This window comes from Varanus komodoensis, unplaced genomic scaffold (genome assembly GCF_004798865.1).
Source record: "Varanus komodoensis strain SLA01 unplaced genomic scaffold, ASM479886v1 scaffold12, whole genome shotgun sequence".
Taxonomy (NCBI): Eukaryota; Metazoa; Chordata; class Lepidosauria; order Squamata; family Varanidae; genus Varanus; species Varanus komodoensis.
Genome location: NW_025335349.1, coordinates 10,055,207 through 10,078,365, shown reverse-complemented (window position 1 = coordinate 10,078,365; position 23,159 = coordinate 10,055,207). Strand labels below are relative to the sequence as shown.

Sequence of the window (23,159 nt, the reverse complement as noted above, 5' to 3'; positions counted from 1 at the left end):
GGGATATGTTGGCGACATACAGGTATGTGAGGGGATGTCACACGGAGATGGGTAGAGACCTGTTCTTCCCTGCAGGACGTGCTCCAACGGAGCAAAGCTCAGGGAGCCAAGGTTCCGTTTGGATGCCAGGAAGCACTTCCTGACAGTCAGGACCCCGAGGGTGTGGAATGGGCTTCCACGAGAGGTCGTTGAGGCCCCATCAGTGCGGGTGTTCAAGGATAGGCTGGACGTCCACATGGTGGGCATGTTGTGAGCGGAGCCGGCTGGTGCCGGAGGTCAGACTAGATGGCCCAGGAGGCCCCTTCTGACTCGCTCTGTTTTCTGTGTTTCTAAACCACTGCTTCCCTCTTTTAAACCTGAAGATAAGTGTAAATGCAGTGTGAGAGTTAGAGCACTCTTATCTCTGAGGGCATGTCTGCTCTGCAAGTGAACTCATTTCCATCTGACACAGTTCTTGGTTCACTCTGCTGGTCTGCGGCTAAGACAGCATGAATGCGGAGCACTTCTCCTTAGAATTGGAATTGTCCCCAGTGTTAGGATCCTTTGGAGCAGTTCAAAGCAGATTGCAATGTTTGTCTTAACTGTAGGCCTTTAAAAACTCATGACATGAACAGTCTTGCTGCACATTTCCATGTGTTTTTAAAAAGGTATTTTTTCCTGGAGAATAGAGCTGATACATTAGCACAGATTGGGAGGGGAACAGTAGTCTTAAAGCATCGTAAGAGGTTATATTTTTTTCTGGTCCTTTGGTTTTTTAAAACAACTCCTTTCAGTTCCCATAGATTTTAAGGGAAACAGCCCAAGCTCCTCCTCTAAAAAGGCAAAGTTGACAGTCCCAAAATATATAAAGGGCAGGTTGAACACTCAGATATTCTACTTTGTGACTTATTTAAGCCATGGTGGGTTGTGGCATGTGACAGTGGTCATTATATATATTCAAGCCATACCTTCTTTTGTCATCCAAAGCCAAGCCTAGGATGTAATGTAAGGGTCAAACAACCCTCACATATTCTTAGAACAGGCCCTAGTTCATGTGACAATTAAACAATATTCAACATTTTGAATGTTCAGAAAACACCCAGCACATGCTATGGCTCACTGTGGTTATGTGAACCAGGCTCAGTATTTCTGTAGAGGAAACTTTTTCCAGAGTAGATAATGATAAGAAAATGGAAAGATGTGTATAAACCTGTGGAGGGATAATATGTATAAAACTTTGTAAAATGCAGCACAGAGACATGAACTTCCCAGAAGAAACAAAACAAACAACTCTCTTGAGAACTGTGTTTGTCTCCACTGGAAGGCTTCTAGTGTACAAACTGAGAGGCCCAGTTTGCACACTTACCTATATGGGTTCCCCATGGGCTTAATACGAAAGCCACAAATGGCTTCACTGTATATGCCCACAGTGAAGCATATGATACATTCGCACACTCTGTAGTCTTTTCTCCCTTTTCTGAAGCAGAAAAGTTAGGTGACCCATCCATTTATATGGCCATATTGCATGTTAAGTTGTAGATACTGCAGGAGCAAAGGAGTGCTCCCACTTCCACATCCCCCTTATGGGGAGGCTACGTTGGTAAGTCTGGCAACGTGGCTAGAACGCATTCTTTCCTAACCCCACAGTAACTGTTCAGTCCATATATTTGGGGGAATAGGAGGTACCATTCCAGCTCATAGGACATTCTTGCAGCAGACTGGAGTCCCAGCTCATTCTGTTTTCTAAATTGGGAACTGTTGGAGGACCTCTTTTCTCAGCCAGCTCTACCTCCGTACTGTGCTGTGGGAACAGTCCACGTTGGAGGCCCATTGAACTGCTTATGCTCTTGTACATCTCCCACTGGCTTCACCAGGGCTTGTTTGATTGTGCCTTATACTGCATTCCCGTGACATCCATTCTATGGCAGGAGATGTTCATAACTCAAGTGAAAGTTACCTTGAAGCTAAATTAGACTGACGTATCCTTTGGCATTAAATGTACTGTATCTCTTGGTACAGTGGATATTTTCACTAACATTTACCTTATGCATGATAAGCAAATGTGTCCAGATCAGATAAACATTTCAGTGCCTTTATTTTCCATTACCAATTTGAAAGATAATTGTTACTTACCAAATCAAGTGTATAGGATAATTAAGAAGGAGTTGCCCCTCTTTTGAAACAGTTTAATATCTTCTAAATTGGAACTTTAAAATCCTTAATGCTAATTGTGGAAGAATAGAAATGTGAACATTTGCAAACTATGTGATGGTAACTAGGTGAGATGGGGATAAGGTCTGGGGAAAGACATTTTAAAGATGACTTAGTGGAAGATATTTTTCTTTTGAAGCAGGTAGTGGTTATCATAGCTGCTGAAAGAAATGGAAACTCTTTGAGGAAAGGACTGTTCCTGCAACCTGCCAGTAACATGCTACACTACATCTCCTGTAATCATAGTCTGTCCTGTTAGCTCTGTTGGAAGCATATTTCTGTCCTAATAAATAATATAAAGATATTTGCACATTTCTCTTTCCCTCACGTCCACTCATGAGATCCAAAGGTGTTCTTCTGCTAGTAGAAGGATCCATCAGCTCACAGAAGGATTCTTCCATTTCTGGAACAGCTTTTTCTAACTTTGTGCAAGGATCTTGTGGAAGAAAAGAGAAATGCAGTTCAGAGGTGTGTGTCCCTTTGTAGAAGGGATTGAAAAATAGATTGCACAGCATCATATATGGTCTTTCACTAGTTCCTACACAACAGTTTGTACAACAACATGTATGACAGAATTTATTCAGCATCTGCATCTCTAGACCCAATCCCTTGTGTATAAATCTTACGAGAGATGGCTAAATTAGGGTTTTAGGCAGAAAAATGCCATTTACAAAGCAATCCTGTATTTAAATAATACCAAGGAAGAGTGATGTGCTAATGCCATGGTGGTGTAATAACCACCATATCCGATGCAAGCTCAGCCTGAGTGGGCAGGAAAACTCACAACTAGAAAATAAATGATGTAAAACCAGCAGACAACTCCTCAGCATTTCTTGGAACACTGCCATAGCTCACCAGGCACAGTTGACGATGGTGTCAGAACTGACAACACTGATCACACCTCGGATAAGGAAGAGCACTTCAGTTGCCGTAACAGGTGTGTTCCTTGGGCGTATCTGTCAATGAAACGAAGGCACAACTCACCTGGCAGCCTGCTGGTAGAGCCAGGCTTTTGTCAAATCCTCTAGGTTTTTAAAAACTTTATAAATTCAGTAAAGCAAGTCCTTAGAAAACATGAAAACATCCTCTCTGTACAAGGGTTATTCTACTTCTTACTCTAGTTCCTCCCCACCCCATTCCCAGGAGTGTCTCCAAGCGCAATACTCCCACAGAAGGAAAGGCGTTCCCTGCCTCCTCCTTGCCACTGCACACACTGAAGAGAATCTCCGGAATCGCTTTCCACTTGTTGAGGCTTCAGAGTCCCTTTAAACATCCCAATTTTGCTTTTCCATGCATATTTAAGGCGAGCAGTACTCTCACCAAATTCTAGGTTGTTAAATACAGAATACATTCAACATTAAATGTGAGCAATTTCTTTTGACATGCATGCCCAGCATTGATCATTTCTATCAAGACTTCTTGGGTTCTCCTGCAAAAGAATTGAAATTTTGTACCAAGCGTGTCTTTTTAAAAAACATTTCAGTTTAATGGAACAATGTACAGATTTGCTAGATGTTTGTCATTTATTGTTCAGTGTATGGATGAAGGCCATGTGCAGAATGTTGCTGGGCTCTCAAAATAATGGTTTCTCATTGTTTATATTGTACTTTGGAGCTCACTCTGTGAAATCATCACCACTGATCTTTCTACAAGAGATTTCCACAAAACAGGAAGATGAAATTCTAAAATGCAGTAATCAAGTGAACTTTCTGCTAGACAAATGCACTGTGTGCATCTAAAATAATCCCTCAGGATGCAAAGACCTTTGCATTTGGTAATAAATGCTTCTGCTGCCTTCCAGGTACATTTTATTTTGTTGGCAAATGAGTGACAGTTTTTTGCTTTGTTGGGATATGAACTGCTGCAAAACTACAAAGATATTTTCTTTCCTTTTTATAGCCAACAAGACGATCTGCACGATTATCAGCCGTAAGTATTTATAATTTGTGTTTGTATAAATATGAAGCCACGTTCTTTCTCATTCCAGCCCATACAAGTTGACACTGGTCATGCTGTGTGCCAATAGGTAAGGCAATGTTACCCTGATTCGTTTTTTTTTTAATCCTTGCAATATAATGCAGATTAGTGGAGATCTCTGACATGCTCAAACTACTGTCCTGTGCTTCCCACGTGCCTAAGCCGTGAGAAGTCCGGGGCAACTCTGGAGCTGTTAGTTTCTATTGAATCTGAAAGTGTCAGAGATGGATGGCATCTTGATGATATTTTATCTGTGTACAAACATGCAAGGAGAGCATACTGGAAGAAAACACACATTCGTACAGTAGTGTCAACACTGCTGATCCTGCTTCAGATCTCAGAAGAGCTCCTGAGTCTGCCAGATGCCAAGGCCATATTTCTGTATAGACGTTTCCAGGTATTATTCTGAGTTGGGGGCTGGACCTCCACCAGGCTGAGGTCCAAATGCCATTCCATTGACGTTCGTGTGGGCTGCATGTCAGTGGTGGACAGGACTGAAGGTGCAAGGGCAGGGCCAAAGGCAAAAGGAGTGGGCCAAAGCACCAGCATATTTTAGTGCAAAGCTCCTGCTGCCAGTAACTAAGCCTCCAGAGAGGCATTTCAGCATTTTAGGATGGGGGGAAAACTGCACAAAGGCCACAACACCCCCAAGAGGCCAGTGGTCAGGTGGAAGCAGGTAAGGCCAGGGGAAGGGGGAGTGTCTGTTTGGGGAACCCCAGAAGGCCGGATTGGAGCTTCAGGTGTGCTGAGGTGGCTCCCTGGGACTGAGATTCTGCACGTCTCTTCCAAGTGTTAAAACCAATATTGCATGTTGGGAGAGGGCCTTGCTGAGTAAGCTTGTCCCCAGCATCGTTGCACTTAAGGGCATCCATGCATGTGGTGCCAACACCTGTCATGGGGAGGCCTTCATCAAGCTGTACACTCGGAGGCTTCCACACGATCTAGAATCTTTGGCTGAAACGCAGCATTTCTGCTACTTTCTGCCCTCCCTAATACAGCCCTTTGTACCACCTGACAATCCACTCCAGATGGCTTCCCAGGTTTCAGAGCAGATTTTAAGAGTGGTGGCAGTGGGAGGGAAAGCACGTCACCTTCCCATTTCTGCTGACAAAAGCAGTTCTGTCAACAGAATGACACCACTGGATTCAACTGGTCCATTCACAGTAATCAGGATGACCAGACTCACGGATTGTGTTGGCTGTCTGGCTTCTCATTACTTGTACAAGAAAAAATGCATTTCAGAGACAGAGAGATCGATCCATAGAGAGGGACTGACTATGTGCGTGTGTGAAAAAAAATCAGACTTTTATGAGGTAAAAATTAATATGTTCAACTGTTAGGTTTTGTTAGGAGGTCTAAAGGTGAAGCAGTTAACAGCACAAAAGAAAAAATGTGTGTGTCCTTTACTTGAGCATGAACTAGAGAGCAGATCGTTGTAAAAACGGTGTGCTGGTGGAGTAGCAGGAGTTACTGTTCTGTTACTGTTAAGAGGGTGCTATAAATCTATGTTCTGGCTTACATATGAAAAGGTTGGATTGAAATTAGTACCGTATGATTGGAAGACAGCTAAACATTCTAAAGATGTCTATTGATCTTGAGCAAGCAGTGGTGTGATAGGATATTGGCAGCAACAGAATGGTTATAGGATTCTGACTGGAGCAAATAGAAGGAAGCATTCAGAGATTCCTGAATGAGTTTGTCTGGGAGGAGTTTCTCTGAAGAGTGGCATCAGGGAAGAGTGGCAACAGAATAGAGTCCTCAGGAAAGGGTGAGACCTTGAAGGTGGCAGCAGTGGATGAACTTGGAAGCCAAGCTAGGAGTAGGCAAGGCAAGATCAGAAGAAGGCCAGCGAGAAGAAGATTGCAAAGGGAACTTGGGGGATAGCAGAGGGCTGTTGAGTGCTGGTGGTGAAGGTCTTAAGATAGCGCAAGCAGCTTAACCAGATTGAGGACTTCAATGGGTATCGCACACAAGGTTGCAGGTGGCAGTCAGACTTTGTGAAAAGGAAGACAACATATCAAATCTTCATTACGTCTGTCTATAACTGGGGTGGAGATTGATAGGGAATTTGGCTTTTGTTAGTTAGAAACACTAGATTCTACAACCTGATCGGGTTAACAATGACAACTTTCAAGTTTTCTTTCAAAGTGACAATAATTGTAAGCTTTCTTCTTGTATTCTTTTAAAAATAAAACACTCTGTATTATCTTTACTATATCAGTACCTTTGATTTGTTTATCTCAAACCTAACAACTAGTTGATTTAGGTTTTAAAAAGTAGGCTAACTTAAGGGGTGTAGTTTTATGGTGGCAGTGCAAGGAATGGTGAAATAATATATTGGTCTTAGAAGTGATGATATCCCAGTGAAGGGGTGTTTTGCCATATTTTTGTATTGTGTGTGTGTGTGAGAGAGAGAGAGAGAGGGAGGGAGGACTGAAGAGTTTCTTGCCATCAGTCTGTGGCATGCAGGGAAACAGACTTCCAAACATTTTGATGAGACACAGAAGATAACTTTAAGAGATTGAATTTTATCTATACTATGTTGGGCTTCTTTGGTGTCACTCGCTAAGCAATGGGAAATGGTAAAAGGGGAAAGATTAGTAAGTGACATTTGGTAATAACTATGCTAACTGCTGTGTGTCTGAAAATATTTCCTAGAAACCAGCTCCACCAAAACCTGAGCCTAAGCCAAGGAAAACTACTAAGGTAAAAAAAAAAAAAAAACCCTCTGAGTTTTGTGCACGTTGTGTACTTCCATGTCACTAGACAAGGCTGCCCACTTCGCTGAAGATGAACTTAATAGAGGTTCTTAATTATTACTTGTAGACAAATAATTGTATCCTAAATTAATATAATGATGGTTACATGAAAAGGCAATCGCTGTGGAACTTTTGCTACAGTAACTGGGTTACAGGATTGCAGCTTGGGGTTGTTGTGCATTGCTGTCAGCATTACAGTCATAGGTAAAAACATACTGCCTAATTATGGGAAGGGAAGCAATAAATCCATTTCCTCAGCTTTACGAAATTATATGTTTAAAAGTCTATGGTTTATATATCAGCCATGTGTGTGTGTTTGCAGGAACATGTATATAGAAAATCAATGAGCCATAGTTTCACTTTGCATTTTAAATATCATGCAGTTCTTTGTTACTGCTGAAATGCACCACATTTTAAATTGCATTTTTTTCATGAAAGTCAGAAAACATCTAATTCTCACAGGATGCAAAAATGAAATGCAGTCTCTGGAGATTAATTAATTTTTCCAAAGTAACTTTCATCAGATTTAGATTTAGCTGGAGTTTGTAGTCTTCTCTACAGACAAAGTAGTGCTAAGAACAATGAAATATTATACCTATTCTTCCCTGTGAGCATATGGAGCTGTAGCCGTTGCTCTTTCTGAAACAGAAGAGCAGCGCAGCTGACTTGAAGAGGTGGAAGAAGCACATGGAGTTCCTGATGCTGTGTGCGGATAGTGTTGGACCTGCACTGGCTGACCTTGGATCAGTCACAGGGTTGGGAGCAAGAGGCAGACTCTGGAGCCTATCCACAGAAACAGGCTATATATGATGAATGTTATCTCTGTGAATTTTGCCTCATAGAGCACATTCCATGCTCTTTCTTGCCAGTCCTCCATATGCAGACATTTTCTCATTTATTAGCTACCTCTAGCCATGATTCAATTAGCCAACAACATTTTTAGTGCACAAGATTGAAAGATTACATCGTATTTTGTTTTGTTTTAAAGCAGTAGTGGGAAAAGAAGCACAAATGACTTGGGATTCTTCCCTGCCACATGGACCGTGTACAAAACGGGGAAAAACGTGTTCCGTAGGGACTAAGCCTGCAGCCCTCCCCCTTTGCACAAGAAAATAGACAGGAAACTGGAATGTGCAAAATAGACTTCCATATTTTAGTTTTAATGGGAGAGCATAGCACAGTTTACACTTCAGTTAGAAATTGCTGACAGCATAACATTTTCAGGAGAGTTCATTTAGGCATCTGCCAAAAAGCAACCTGATGTGTTTAATGTCTTGGGGTGGTATCTAATATCGGCCACTGGGCCTCTGCTCATTCTGTTACACCTACCAGTGCAAAGGGAAGCCAGCACTTCCTAAAGCAACCCTGAATACGAGCCCAAATGCCACTTTCCATATGGGACAAGTCAGCAGAGTTTCCTTTTGTGAGCTCTGCTGATCTGCCCCGTTCTTCTTCAAGGAATCTGTGAGTTTACACATGGGGCAGGGGGTGGGTGGATGTGCTTGCACAAAACGCTTCTTTGGGACCATCTATTGCTGAGCAGAGCTTTTATGCTTGCTCTCCTCTGTTTGCATGCTTCTTGCATGGCTTCTCAGTTCCCTTTCATCCTCTGCAGCAATATCAGTGCTCGGAACTTTCTTAGTTTTCACTTTTTTTCTAGACAACTTCAATCATTCCCATTTGGGAACTGTTGGGCAGAATTTCTTCTTTCTTCTTTGTCATTAGACTTCAGCATCTGTCTTCATTCTTTGTCTTGTTTTTTCTTTCTTTTTTCCTCCTGCCCCCCTTCAGGTGCATATGGTCTTCTTAATGATGTGTACCTGCTCTGGCGGGAAATTGTCACAGACTGACAGCCACTCCTTGCACCTCCTTGTTTAGACGAGGCATATTGAGTAAATTCCTGTGTGTGCTACCAGGGCTTCACTAAACAGGCCAGATGAAACAGGCAAAATTGAGGGAAGGTCCCCAGCAAGAGCCTTTCATTGGTGTGTTTCCTTCACTGCACCAATTCTACCAAACCTGTTCCTCTTCATACTGAGAGGTCTACCCAACATCATCAGTCTTGTCAGAAAGTTTCTTTAGTACTGTCATTCCATGGAATGATAGATATTGCTCCTACTATGGTTGATCCCCTCCATTGAGGGGACCAGTCAGAACCATGATGGCACCACCTGGCCTTACGACAAGACTACGTGGGGAGGGATGTTCTCTGCTACTCCCCCATCGCACTCTCTTTCAACACTAATAACTCTACGTGCAATGCGAGGGATACCTCCCCAGGTGCTCATCAGAATCAACCTCTAGGAGGGCATGCAGACCACAGTCCAGCGTAGAGAGGTTGGTTGCCTAATCCCCACGGGGGAAATACCCTGACCAGTCAAAATAACATCTTCAACCCAATACAGGGTTCCTCAACACACTTCTTGGACCATCCCTTCCAAACCTGAAAGTCTCCATTGATGAGCCATCCTACCCATTAAATCTCTTGGTAGTGCCTAGTTTCCAATCCCTTTGTAACCTCAAACTGAGACCAAATGAGCTTGCCCATTGGTCCCATCATGAGAAAACGATATGTATCAGCCATCTTGAACTTCTCTTAGTTGCAAATGCAATGGCAGGTTCTGAGACAACCTTCACTCGACATACAGTTCAAAAGGCTACAGACATTCTACATTAAGTTTTCTACATTAAGAAAGAAAGAAGTACAAAGTCCCTCTCCCTTCCACTTCTCACACTGAATTCTCATTGTTGGCACCACAAACATGTTTACAGAGTTGCTCATCTGGACTCAGCCCATCCCTGAGAAATGGAAACTGCCCCAGTCATTACACGGATCCTGTTCAAGATGTGGAGAACTCCTCAGTAGATCATTTCACCTGAGTGGAAAATGCAAATTACAGGACATTCTCCAGCAGGGTGGGCCTAGACCCTTTGAGGATGGCTTTCTGTTCCTTTTCCCCTCCCACTTGTCACTTGAGCCATGAACAAGATTGAGGACAACACCTCTTCTATTCTGAGAAGCTCATGGTAGCCACACCAAGTATGGTTTGCAGCCTTGCTCTTGCTCTGCAGCCATCCCTCCTCCATACTGCCACAGCTTCCCAGAACTCCTGGCAATGGATCACTGAATGGCAGGCACCAAGACCTCAAAACACTCCATCTCTCCGGGTGGAGGGCATCGCATTGCATAAGCACTCTCAGGAGGAGCACTCTTATGACCACTTCCCTAACACACTCAGGTGGCGTACAGAGCTAAGCGGAAAGCCTTTTCCTGGCATTCATTGCCTCTAGGGGACAGTACCCTGAGACTAGTAGTTTTGCCTTCTTGCTAGATTTTCTTCTCTGTCTTAAAGACACGACATTTTCATCATTCTGAGTCTACCAAGCAGTGCTCCATGAATCATACAAAGGTCAATGACTTCTTGCAGTATTCTTCTAGATATTAAGCACTTTCTCAAGGGCCTTGCTAACATCTTATTAAAGAAACGGTTTTCTACTGTTTTGAGAGCACAATGCAAATCAAATGGTATAGAAATACTTTAAATTAAAAAAATAGTTATAAAAGAAAGGCTGCACCTGTCCTTTCATGGAGTCTTTTTATGGCTCTTACACGGTTCGCAACCAGACACTTTGAGAAGTTATGACCATAAATGACCTTCACCTCTTCACTATGGTGGTTTTTCTTACTGCCATAACCTTGGCAGATAGAGTAAGAGATCTTTGCACCCTGTACCTTGCCCAACCTTAACTGACTGCAGCTGGACTTTCCCCTCCACCTACGGTGTCCTTGTTTCCTTTCTCTCAGGGTATGGTGCTCTGAACATTTCTCTCCTGAACTGACTTTCCACTGGAAGCAAAGCTGCATTCCCTCACTGTTAGAAGGGCGCAGCTCCATTCGAAGCCACCTCTCGTTGTTTATATACCATTCTGGTCCAAGGAAGGGATGCCCACACAGTGCTTTGCCAAGAGGACTGTGCTTGCTATACTTCCCGCCTTCCAAGTGTTCACTTCCCAGCTCATGAGCATTTCTGCAGCTGCTTAACTCGACCCATGGTTTTTAATGCTGCTTTGCTCAGGAGCATTCCCTCTCCTTCGGCTCTGCAGTACTATAGCTTGGACTCGGATCTCCAACTCTTACCAAGCATGACTACCAGAATACCAGAGCTCACGTGGGCATAGCCTTCAGCAAGGTGATCCTCTCCTCAGCCTTGGCATGGCGTCTTTTTTCCCTCCAGTGACTGTGCACTTACGAGGCACCTATATGTGCGTCACAGTGGCCATGAAAATAGACAGGTTGCCCACTTGTAACCAGATCTGTGAGTGATCTCTGCAAATCCACATAAACCATGCTCTGCGCTACTTAATCTATCTGTCTTGATTTGGTTTTCTGTTGTCATGGCCTAGGAACCAATAGGAGGAGCCACACTCAGAGTATGTATAAAGGAGAGTGGGCAAGGCTCTTGTCTAAAATTTCTCAGTTCTAGAAGCTTCCAAGGACTCCTGATCAGGGGCAGAACTTGTATATTAGTTATGGTTGCAGTAACAGGTAAGAAACCCCTTCTGGAAGCAAGCATTTTGGCTCAGTTTTGGTTACTTTAGGCACAGGTAGCTTTCTGTTGCACTGGTGGTGGGTTTACCTATTGTTCTGGCACCACTGCATGCTGTTTAAAGTTGTCCATTTTAACTAGTCTTCCACATGAAACATTGGTTTTTGGAGAGGACATAATAGTTATGGGGGAGCTTTCTCTACTTTATAATAAATAAATCTTCCTGCATTTGATCTGTTATCAGAAGGAACCTGGAACAAAGGCTAACAAAGGTGCTAAGGGGAAGAAGGATGAAAAGCAGGAAGCTACAAAGGAAGGTACTACACCATCTGAAAATGGTGAAAATAAAGCTGAAGAGGTACTTTATGCACAGAACTCCTGCTGATTTAGTCAGTGTGTTTTGTAATTCGATTTCTGAGCCATGTTTTGAAAGCATGTTCATAATATTTCTTTTTATTGCCCCATGATGTTATTACAGATTCGCATCTCTCGCTCAACTGTTAGTGTTTCAACATCCAGAGGTGCTCCACCCAGCACACTGTCAGTAAAAGGGCAGATTGAAACAGTGAAAGTTAAGGGTACGGTAGAGCATTCTGCATGTGTGCAGTGAATAGAAACAGATAGTAGTGTGGTGCTTTTCATTGTGAACAATGAAAGCTAGCAGGTAAGGCTTCTCTGGCTTTTGCAAATCAGGAACCGATATATTTCAGAGTGTTTATAGCTGTCCTGTCTATATGATTTATAGTGCTTAAATAGCTGGAAATTGGGCTGTTACAAATATTTGCAACAAAAGGAAAGAGTGCTAGTGTTGAAAGTGGGTTTAAAAAAAAATCCTGAGGTGGTGGTGGTGTTACTTTTATAAAAGTTGAGACAGATTGTGATCAACTGCCATAACATTTTTCCTTTACCTTTTACAGGCACAGAGAACTGAAGTGCGTGTGAACTGACATGAACATTTGGGGATGATTTTATGTACTTCTGGACAACTTTTAAAAGATATTTTTATTAAGTATTTTGTAAATGCTAATTTTTTAGGACTTACAATAAGCTGACAAACTGTAAATGAACGTTTCCTCCTTCCATACCCACGCTTCTAGAACTTCGCAGTGTTGCCAAGTTAAAAAAACAAAAAACAAAAACAAAGTATCAGCTTAACATTGGAAAAAGTGTTTGTAAGATTGGACAAGCATTCCACTTACTTGCTTTTCAGAAGTATATGTCTTGTGCATATGGTGATGTTTTTACCGTGGGTGTTTGGATTTTTCTTGCAGCTTTTTCTAGAGCAATAATCCGTGGTGCTTTTGTATTTAAGGTTTATGCGATTTTAATGAAACATGTATAGATATGGCCACCTGCTGACTATTTTGGTTTCTTTACATTTGTTTAAAATAAACAAAGTCTCTGCTGCCAGAAAATATAATTTCCAATATTTTCTCTAAATCTGAGATATGCCTTACTTAGCACTTGTTAGGATGATACTAAGCACACTTACCTAGAATAAATGCCCTGGTGATTTCAGGATAAGGATACATGCCCAAGGAAGTCAGTGGGACTTGAACCACAATCCTAAACACCCTTGCTTGGCATTAGGGTCCACTGTTTAGGACCAGAGGACTTACATGCAATTATTCCAACTTACGTGGTTTGTAGATCAAAGCCAAAGTACTTTACGGTTCCCCTGAGGAACATTCACGACACATGCAGATCTGTGACAAATAATGGAATTGAAGCTCACATATGTAATAGCAGGCCTCGCACAGTTTGTGATCCGTGGAACCATAATTAGCCCACTGGCCATGTACTGTGGCTTGCCCAGGTATTTCAGAACTCCTGCACCTGTCTTTGCAGCTTCACATGCAAGGTGTGCATTGCAAAAGTACAACTCTTGCCGAACCCTGGGAAGCTACCTTATATGGTTGGATATTGCATAGTAGAGAGGAGACTTTAAAGTTGTCCCTGGTCCATTTTTCAGCTTTACACTATTTCAGTTCAAACAGACTTTATAATACTGCATCAGCACAGACTGAACTAAAAGATTTAATTTCTTTGCTGGTTGAAAGATTAAAAGGAACAGGTTTGACTTCGCATCCCCTTCTCTTAGCCATCCCCCAGTCCACAAAAACATCTCAGATTATGAAACTGTAACCTGTATCCAGTTTTAATTTACCTTTGATAATTTTGCCTACTTTATTAGAAAAACAATGGTTAATATACCAAATTGGAGGTTAATCAACACTGTGTGTGGTGCCTGCTAGAAATGATGTAGATGAAAGTATACTTTAAGAGGTCTGTGGTTGTGATGGTGGTCTTAAATTAGCTGAATGATTTCTAGTACTGTGTTAACACTGCTTCAGCCTATTATAAGCACCTAGTCATTTTCCCATCTCTACTTTTCTTCTTTTTAAATAATTCACCTTTTGAATATTTTTTGTTTGTGGGGAGGCAAAGAAAAGTATTTGTCTTTTGGTAACATTTATTTTTATTGCTGAACTGGTGGCCATAACGTCTGGGGATATATGCATGTTTCAGTCAATAAATGAAGTAATTATCACCCAACCTTAGTGTCTTTATTTAGTATTTGGCAACAATTGTGCCACTTGTAGTAGTTACTTTGACAAATCTCATTCCATTCCAACAGCTTATCTGTTCATCTACTGTGCTATATACAGGTTGGAAGAGTGAAGGAAAATGATAAAAGCTAACAAGGGCATATCTTAGTTTGATGTGTAAAATAAATAAGATGCCATGCTTAAAAGCTCAGTCTCATGTTTATATGCAAATGCATTACATTTTCATTAGTCCTCATCAGATCACAAAGACCCAGGGCATTAGATATGGGGGTTTTTTTTAACAAAACCCAGCTGATTTTTGCCTAAGCATATACAATTGCCCTATGATTTGCTTCCTACAGTGAAGCCCTATTGACTTTGTTATTTAGCTCCCATCACCGCAGTGTGAATTTCTAACACACACACACTAATGAATTTCTTTGCAACATCCCTTTGATGTAGGAAGGTATTATTATCCTCCATCTTACAGATAGGTAATTAAGACACAAGAGATTTATTGCCCAATCCTTAAGGCTGTTCTAACTAATGGAAAATAGAGTGAATGGCGCTTGCATTGACTGAGAGCTTATAAGAGAAGACGGTTCATGTCTTGGACAAATTAAGAATTGAATAGAGCTCCCAAGTCATAACACTTGAGCCTTTTCATGTCTCTCTGCTCATGGGATTCTTATGAGGTCTAATTTTCTTTAAATCTGCATTTATGAACATTCCATTGTTTATCAAATTGTAATTTATGTAGATAACATTTCACAAGGGATAAAAATGCACTCTCAGTTGGATGAAACTGAGGAGTCACTGCATTGGGTCATCCATTTTATTCCATTTAATTTACATACTGCTGGCAAATTCTGCTCTCAGGCAGGCACCATTGGCAGGCAATAACTGTAATCCTGAAGCAAGTTCACTGCATTTCATGAACAGCATGTTTCCATGCTACCTCAAAAGTGCCGGCTGTCTCCAGAGTTCATCGCATTTGAACGAGCACTTTACGTTTAAGAAATGAGGGGACTACCAAAGGTAGGAGATAGGAGGGCCTTTGTAGACCCCTGCTTATGCATTCATCTTTTAACTAAATTCCACAATCTGTTAATATTGTGTATTTCACGGCGGTCTCTTGTCTAGCTCAACATGACATGTTAGCCCTCTTCTCTTCGCACAGTTAAATGGCATAAGAGGCAGGGAAATCATGCTAGCAAGCCCTGGCCCCAGCCCCATTGCACCATCATTCTCTCGTTTGCGGCCGTCTGCCAGTTGCGCAGTGAACATTTTGAGTAAAGGGCCTCCTCCTTGTGGCCTAAAAAGCGAGAGTGCTCCATTATGCAGGAAGCCTACACAGGTAGGAAAGGCTCCTTGCCACAGAAGTTAGCCTTCCAACACAGTTGGCAGGGATCAGGAGGTCAGAGCTAGCACCCTCCTCTTCCTCCTCTCAGATTGATGCAGCGTAAAAGGAAGTTGAACACCTGAATATGGCTTTGTTGTGTGCTTCCTTCTGGTCAGTCATAGCATCAGACTAGAAGGGCATGGTTAGAACATCTATTTATTTATTGAGTGGTGTTACAGTAGCATTTCTGAAAAAGCACTTGAAATTTAAAAGAATAGCTCATGATGAAGGGAGAAGAAAATGATTACAGAAGGACCAAGTTCAATAGTCATTGCAGAACCCAGTTCAGTGAAGGAGAGAACCAAACAGCCATTGACCCTATCAGTGCAAAGGGAGGGAGCCTCACGTCTCTGTCTAGTGGTTAGAAATACTGTCCTCGGGAAGAGATGAGTGGTTTAGTTGACGGTGGAAGGGAAGGCAGATGAAAATGCAGTTTCTATAAGAACAGAGCAAGGAGATCAACGATGGTGTAACTTAGTTAAGAGTACTGGACTGGGACTTGGGAGAGCTGGATTTGAGTCCCAATTTGCTGTAAAGTTCTTTGGGTGACTTTGGACCATTCACAGCCAAACCTACCTCACAGGGCAGTTAGGATAAGCCAGCAGGAAGATCATGCAAACTGTCATGGGTTCCTTGCAAGAGGGGAAAGGTGGTAACGGAGCAATAACTTTAAAACATTAGACATACCACAAGACAAAAGAGAAAAATATTTAATAGACATTGAGAGAAAGGTATTTGATGAGAAAGTCAATGGAAAGCATTAGCCTACAAAGAGAAAAGATGGGTACTCGATGGTCAACAAAACCCCACAGAAATCAGTTGAAAGCTAAATAGTGAAGCATCCTAAATACAGCTAACAAGAACATTTATTGTTTGCGACTGTTACAAGAGTACAGGAAAGAAGTATTCTCTACATGCAGCAAGATAAAGGAAGCCTAATTACAGGGAAATGTGGAAAGACATTGCGATCTGACTCTGAAGAAACGAGGATTGACAAGACTAAACTGTAGAGGGCCAAAGAGTAAGTAATGTGCAAGGCTTTTGTTGCCATTGTTGTAATGTGTTGTCAAGTTGTCTTTGATTTATACTATGAATGAAAGCCCGACCAAATGTCCTATCCATGACAGTCCTGATCAGCTCTTGTAAACATAAGACTATGGCTTCCTTTATGGAGTCAATCCAAAGTAAAGTTTGGGTCAGGTAAATGAAGAGTAAGACGCATGTATTAGGAGATGAGTTTGCTCAAGTAGGAAAAAAACCCCTTGCATTCTGTGGGCATATTTCCTGGCTGCCACTCAAATGTATTTTCCCCCAAATCCACCTAAACAGACTACAGAATTCCAAGTGCCTAACATTCCACTCCAGGAATGGCTTGCCAATAGGATGCTGAAGTCTTCTAGGAGGTAAACTTAATTTCCAAAGCAGTCCCATCTTCACACATTTCTGATGTTCAGTGTGCCTTGTGCTACATGCATATGTTAGGCACTTGAGGATATGCCAAACTCTGCATATTAGGGAGAAATATACAAATGACTAATTTTCAGTTTTTTCTAGAAGTTCAGCCATATTTGATGGTACCAGCTTATCATAAACCTAACAATGAGATAGTTCCATCTGTCAGACAAGGAGGCCTAAACATTTTACAATTTGATTCTGGAGACAAAGTGGACATACGCAGTCTATGAATTGAATGATGATAGCCTTTCTTTGACTATCCCCTATAAACGGAGTAAGGCCTCTGCCTATAAAGAAGTTCGGTTTAACTCTTAAAACACTTTTCAATGGAATGATTTTTGTATGATTTTGCATTTCTTTATTGCTTTAGGTTAATGCCTTGAGGTTCTGAATAAAACCTGATATAGCATTAAACATTGATTATTAATGCATGCTCTTTCATCAGATAGTTTTGTCAATAGATTAATTTTTAGCTTGATAAACAGGAAGAAAAATGGTGTCAGAATTGGTTATGTGAAATGAATTACGCATTACATTGTAGGAAAAAACAGATTTGGTATGGGAGCAAATGTTCTTTCAGGCAACTGAGTCCCAAGCCAAAGAGGTTCAAAGCAAGCACCAGCACTGGAATTGCACATTGAAATGGACTTATAGCCAGTAAGGTTTGCTAAGCTTGGGCATAAGCAGTACAATAATATAACTATCAAAAATGTTGCATGTATGACACAAGATTTATTTCACATTTGAAACAAAATGTGTTCCTGTTAGAACTCTTAACAGCATTATTGACATTAGCTTTTCAGACTGCTAAGATTTAGGGGCTGTTATTTTAATGTACCACCAAGTAACCTTGTTGCTAACTAAATGTAAGAAATGGAGCTAAGCTAGAGACTGTCAGCATTTTTGCTTTGGCTGAGAGAGGGCATAATTCTGTAGACAGGATAAACCCATTCAGTATATTTGTTGCAAGGGAAAAGATTAAGGGAGCAGCACTTAGTCACCCCATGCTGCTTCCCAGCTCCCTGGCTGTAGTGTTCAGGGAGCAAGAAGACACCAGACCTGCACCCCATCAGCAGCCTTTCTAATAAGGGAGCAGGTGCTGTTTATCTGCCTTAGCTTTTGTATCCCTGCTTTGCTGCCTGAAATAAGTCTCTAGCCAGACACATTAATGTTTTCACCCTGGAAACCACTAGGGAAGAGAAGTTTGAGTGTGATTGCTTCCTCATTGATGGTTTAGTCTATTTTTAACTAATCAAAGACAGGCACATGAAACAAAAATTACTGTGGTCCTGAGCAGCACTGCCTTGCCACTTCCCCCACATCAGGTCACTGCTTAAGTATACCTATGTGCAAACAAGCAGTGTTTTGTTCTAATAAAGATCATGCATCTCTGCATCAATAATCAGCCACAGATTACGCTCCACTTTTCCTATGTGTCCCCTCACCCACAAATACAGTCTTGCACCTCAATAAAAGGTCAGCTTGTAGATTATTGCATGAGTTGCATGCAGTTATCTCAGTCCTCTTTCATTATATTTGCTTGTTCATTTTAGTTTCTAAACTATTTACTCCATTTGAGTTCTAGAAGTCCTCATCTAGATATCATTTTAACTTTTCCCCTCCCCAGTCTTCTTGCATGATTCCAGAACTGCACTACTGTAGAAATCCCTAGGTTCAACCTAACCCATTCTGGTGCCTTCCTGATGTTTTGGAAGCTGAACACCCATCAACCCCAGCTAGTATAGCTAATGGCCAGAAATACCAAGAGATGGAGGATGCTATGTTTGGAAAGGCTGGTCGAGACTATTTCAGGAATTTAATAGGAATGAAAACACATACGGTACACATGGGTTTGCACTTATAGAGACAATCTTCCTTACTACTGGCCCACTTGCATTACATCAGTGCTACCTGCTGCACACAGGTAAATGTGAACAGATGCACTGCCTTAAAACAACCAGGTACACAAGGACTAGAAGTCCTGACTCAGTTGTGCTTCTCTGGAACTTGCACACAAATTTTAAGAAAGAAGCATGTCTTTCATTTGTGCTTGATTCATCTGATATGTGTCTCCATACAAACATGATTCCCATGTGACACATAGTTTCTCCACCGTTGAGCAAGACCATTTATGTATGTATGTATGTATGTATGTATGTATGTATGTATGTATGTATCACAATCATAAATAAATAATATAAAACAATATAATTTAGCAGTATAACAATAAAATAATATTAACAATTAAAATAATGTTTGAATAAAAAGGTCTTCGCCTGGCACCAAAAAACAAATAACGACGGCACCAGGCGAACCTCTCTGGGGAGCGCATTCCATAGATTGGGCGCCACCGCAGAGAAAGCCCTCCTCCAAGTACCTACCCTCCTAATTTCCTTCACGGAGGGTTCCCGGAGAAGGGCCTCTCCTGCTGATCTCAAGGGGTGGTCAGGCATATATGGATGTAAGCACTCCTTCAGGTAACCAGGACCCAAGCCATTAAGGGCTTTATAGGTCATAACCAACACCTTGAATTGGGCCCAGACTTCAATGGAAAGCCAGTGAAGCTGACGGAGGACTGGAGTCATGTGAACATAACACCCAGTCCCCGTCAGCAGCCTGGCAGCTCTATTTTGAACCAATTGAAGTATCCGGACCGTCTTCAAGGGCAGCCCCACGTAGAGCGTGTTACTGAAGTCAAGCCAGGAAGTCACCAACATGTGTGTCACTGTCGCCAGGCAGTCATTCTCCAGGTAAGGGCGCAGCTGATGGATCAGCCGAAGCTGAAAGAAAGCGCTCCTCGCCACTGCTGTCACCTGAGCTTCCAGTGAAAGCTCTGGGTCGAGGAGCACTCCCAAGCTGTGGACCTTGTCCCTAAGAGGGAGTGCAACCCCATTCAGGACTAGGTTCAATTCACCTTCCCCAAAGCCCGATCCACCAACCAACAGGACTTCCATCTTGTCTGGACTGAGCTTCATTTTATTGGCCCTCATCCAGCCCATCACCTCGGCCAGGCACCAGTTCAGCACAGCCACTGCCTCACCTGGATTGGTGGAGAACAAGAGGTAGAGCTGGGTATCATCAGCGTACTGATGATTCCACAGCCCACACCTCCTGATGACCTCTCCCAGTGGTTTCATGTAGATGTTAAACAGCAAAGGGGACAAAATGGATCCCTGCGATACTCCATGGCATAGCTGCCATGGCACAGAGACATAGTCCCCCAGCACCACCTTCTGGAATCGCCCATTGAGAAAGGAGTGGAACCACTGCAAAGCAGTGCCTCCGACCCCTAATCCCGCTAGCCTATACAGAAGGATACCATGGTTGATGGTATCGAAAGCCGCTGAGAGGTCCAGGAGAACCAACAGGGACACACTCCCCATCCTTCTCCCTGCACAGGTCATCGTACAGGGCAACCAAGGCAGATTCAGTACCATACCCGGGTCTGAAGCTGGGCTGAAATGGGTCCAGATAATCAGTTTCATCCAAGAGTGCTTGGAGTTGTCCCGCCACCACCCGCTCCAACACCTTGCCCAGAAACGGGATGTTGGCCACTGGTCTATAATTAGTGGCCATCTCTGGATCCAGTGACACTTTCTTCAGACCGGTCGGACTACCACCTCATTTAAAGGGGCAGGTACCCAACCCTCCCTCAGAGAAGCATTAACTACTTCCAAGATCCAGGTTCCAATCCCGTGCTTGGCGTTGTTAATTAACCAAGATGGGCAAGGGTCCAATAGGCAAGTGGTGGGACGTACTCGCCCAAGCACCTTGTCCACATCATCAGGCCGCAATAACTGAAATTCATCCATTAATTTTGGACCAGACGGCGACATTGGTATCTCCCCAGAAGCTTCTGAATCACTAGTAGAGTCTAGCTCGTGACGAATCTGAGCGATTTTCTCCCTGAAATGCTTGGCATAGTCGTCACAGCGGGCCTTTGAGGGTGGAACCAGATCTTAGGGCCAGGACGGACCAGCCCTTGTACCACCCTAAAAAGCTCTGCCGGACAGCATTTTGAGGAGGCAATGGAAACGGAGAAGAATTTCTTTTTCACTGCCCTCACCGTCACAGCATAGGCCTGATAATGGGCTCCTAGGTGTGTTTGGTCAGATTCATCCAGTGATCTCCTCCACGTCTCCCAGCCTGCTTCATCACCCGCAATTCAGATGTATACCAAGGGGAAGAGTGGGCTCTGCCCAGAAGGAGAGGACGCTTAGGAGCGATTGTTTCAACAGCCCTAGTCATCTCCCCATTCCATAGTTCGACCAGAGCCTCGACAGGAGCACCAGTCTTGTCAGCCGGAAACTCCCCCAGGGCTTTCAGGAATCCGTCCGGATCCATCCAGCTCCGTGGGCGGACCCACACAATCGGGTCCGCACCCTTACAGAGAGGCCGCTCTCGAGCACAAACCTCACGAACAAGTGATCTGACCATGACAGGGGTGTCAGACATAAATTCCTCACCCTCAGACCACCCTCTTCCTGCCCCATCGAGAAAACCAGGTCCAAAGTGTGTCCACATTCATGGGTCGGGCTGGTGACATGTTGAGACAACCCCATGGCCATCATGGAGGTCATGAAGTCCTGAGCCGCCCCGGTCAGACCAGTCTCGGCATGGAGATTGAAGTCCCCCAGGACCAACATCCTGGGGATCCTCAACACCAGGTCCGAGACGATCTCCGTCAGCTCAGGCAGGGAGACTGTTGGGCAGAAGAGTGCACAGTACACCAACAGAATCCCCAATCTGTCTTGGTCACCCAACACCAAGTAGAGACACTCTAGCCCTGGCCTCGAAGGGACTGGAAATCCCGTGAGGGAGATGGAGGCTCGGTAAACCAAAGCAACCCCCCTCCCCTCCCCTCCAGGCGTGGACGGTGCTGAACCAGATACCCAGGCGAGCACATTTGAGAGAGTGTGACATCCACCCACTCTCCCGCCCAGGTCTCTGTTACGCAAGCCAGGTCGGCCCCCTCATCCACAATCAAGTCATGGATGAGGGCAGATTTATTGTGGACCAACCTGGCATTAAGCAGCAGCACTGTCAGGCCCGGGGGGGGTGGCTGACAAGACTACCTGGAACCCTCTGGCTGGGGGTAAAACCAGAAGGAGGGACAGGTGTCAGCCATCTGTCCCTCCTCCTTCTATGCCAGGGGTCTCAAACTCAACTTACCTGGGGGCAGTCTGGGTGAGGTTGGGCCGCATCAAGTATTCCACCACTGCGGTGGTGGTGAGCCGCTCATCCCGCGTTGCTCCCGGAGGCCGACATGGGCACCACCGGCGCTTTGGAGGCCGCAAGGCCCCTCCCCCGTGCCCCGCCTGTCCCGGCAACTGGCCCGCGGGCCGCGAGTTTGAGACCCTTGTTCTACGCGGACACGTTAAACCCCCACCACTGTAACGTCCATTGCCCATGACCACCCCAATGACGGCACCCATGCGCTCCCCAGGCAACTCAACCGTTGACATGGCCAGGGACGACTCCATAGAAACAAATTAAAATACAATAAAACTTTAAAACAGTATAAAACTCCCCGTCCACCCCCCCGATATAAAATTCCACCCACCGACCTAGCCCCCCACCAGCCCAGCCCTGCACAGCCACGAAAGGCCACGAATGGCAGCGACCGCCCTTTGGCCGTCGCCCTCCGGCCACCGGCCCCAGGCTGCGTCCAGCCCCCCAATCCGGCGTTGCTCTCACCGACACCGGTGGGGGGAGGAGCAGAGAGGGGTACGGAAACCCGCCAGGCGGCAAGATGGCGGCGCCCTCCTCCGCAACGTCGGCAGCGGCCCTGGTGTGGCCCTGGCGTCCTCCATCCCCGGGGTGGCCCAGCAGTGGCCATGGGAGCGGCATCAGCTGGCCTCTGGCCCGGCGGACCTATTTAATAGGTCCATGTGCCTTGCTGGTTTTCCAGTCCTGTAGCTGCTGCCATTTTAGTAAAGCTACTTGCAACCAAATAGTTGATTCTTCCCTTTTATATTTTTGCACTGCTAGTGTTTCTTTACACATCAAGCCAGCAACTTCAAATAATAGTTTGTATGGTATGACTGATTTGGGACACCTAAAGTATCTAAGATGGGATTATTTACATCCTCTGTCAAGTCTTATACAGTATCTGTGAGAATATATAATTTTTATCCTTGTAAACACAAGGTGGGTAAATTCCTCTGAATACTTCTTGAAACCAGAAATTCTAGAAAAGCTTTTCTTTCATATGTGGCCTTTAATTTCTAGAAAATTAATTTCTAGTTCCATTTATTCAACTAATGGAAAGATCCTATGG

General features: G+C 43.7%; 1 protein-coding gene across 4 annotated transcripts in view; it reads left to right on the top strand.

The window, feature by feature from the left end:
- Window positions 1-14,029, top strand: part of HMGN3 (high mobility group nucleosomal binding domain 3) — a 37,963-nt gene extending 23,934 nt beyond the window's left edge. Inside the window, exons 3-7 of one of the 4 annotated variants that reach the window (XM_044421648.1) lie at window positions 4,090-4,119; window positions 6,826-6,873; window positions 11,718-11,831; window positions 11,952-12,051; window positions 12,391-14,029. In XM_044421648.1, coding sequence (XP_044277583.1) covers window positions 4,090-4,119; window positions 6,826-6,873; window positions 11,718-11,831; window positions 11,952-12,051; window positions 12,391-12,404 — 306 coding nt within the window. In that variant the 3' untranslated portion in view covers window positions 12,405-14,029. Of the gene's footprint in view, window positions 1-4,089; window positions 4,120-6,825; window positions 6,874-11,717; window positions 11,832-11,951 lie in introns of all 4 variants that reach the window. The other 3 variants (XM_044421650.1, XM_044421649.1, XM_044421647.1) reach the window with 3 other exon arrangements.
- The last annotated feature ends 9,130 nt before the right edge of the window (window positions 14,030-23,159 follow it).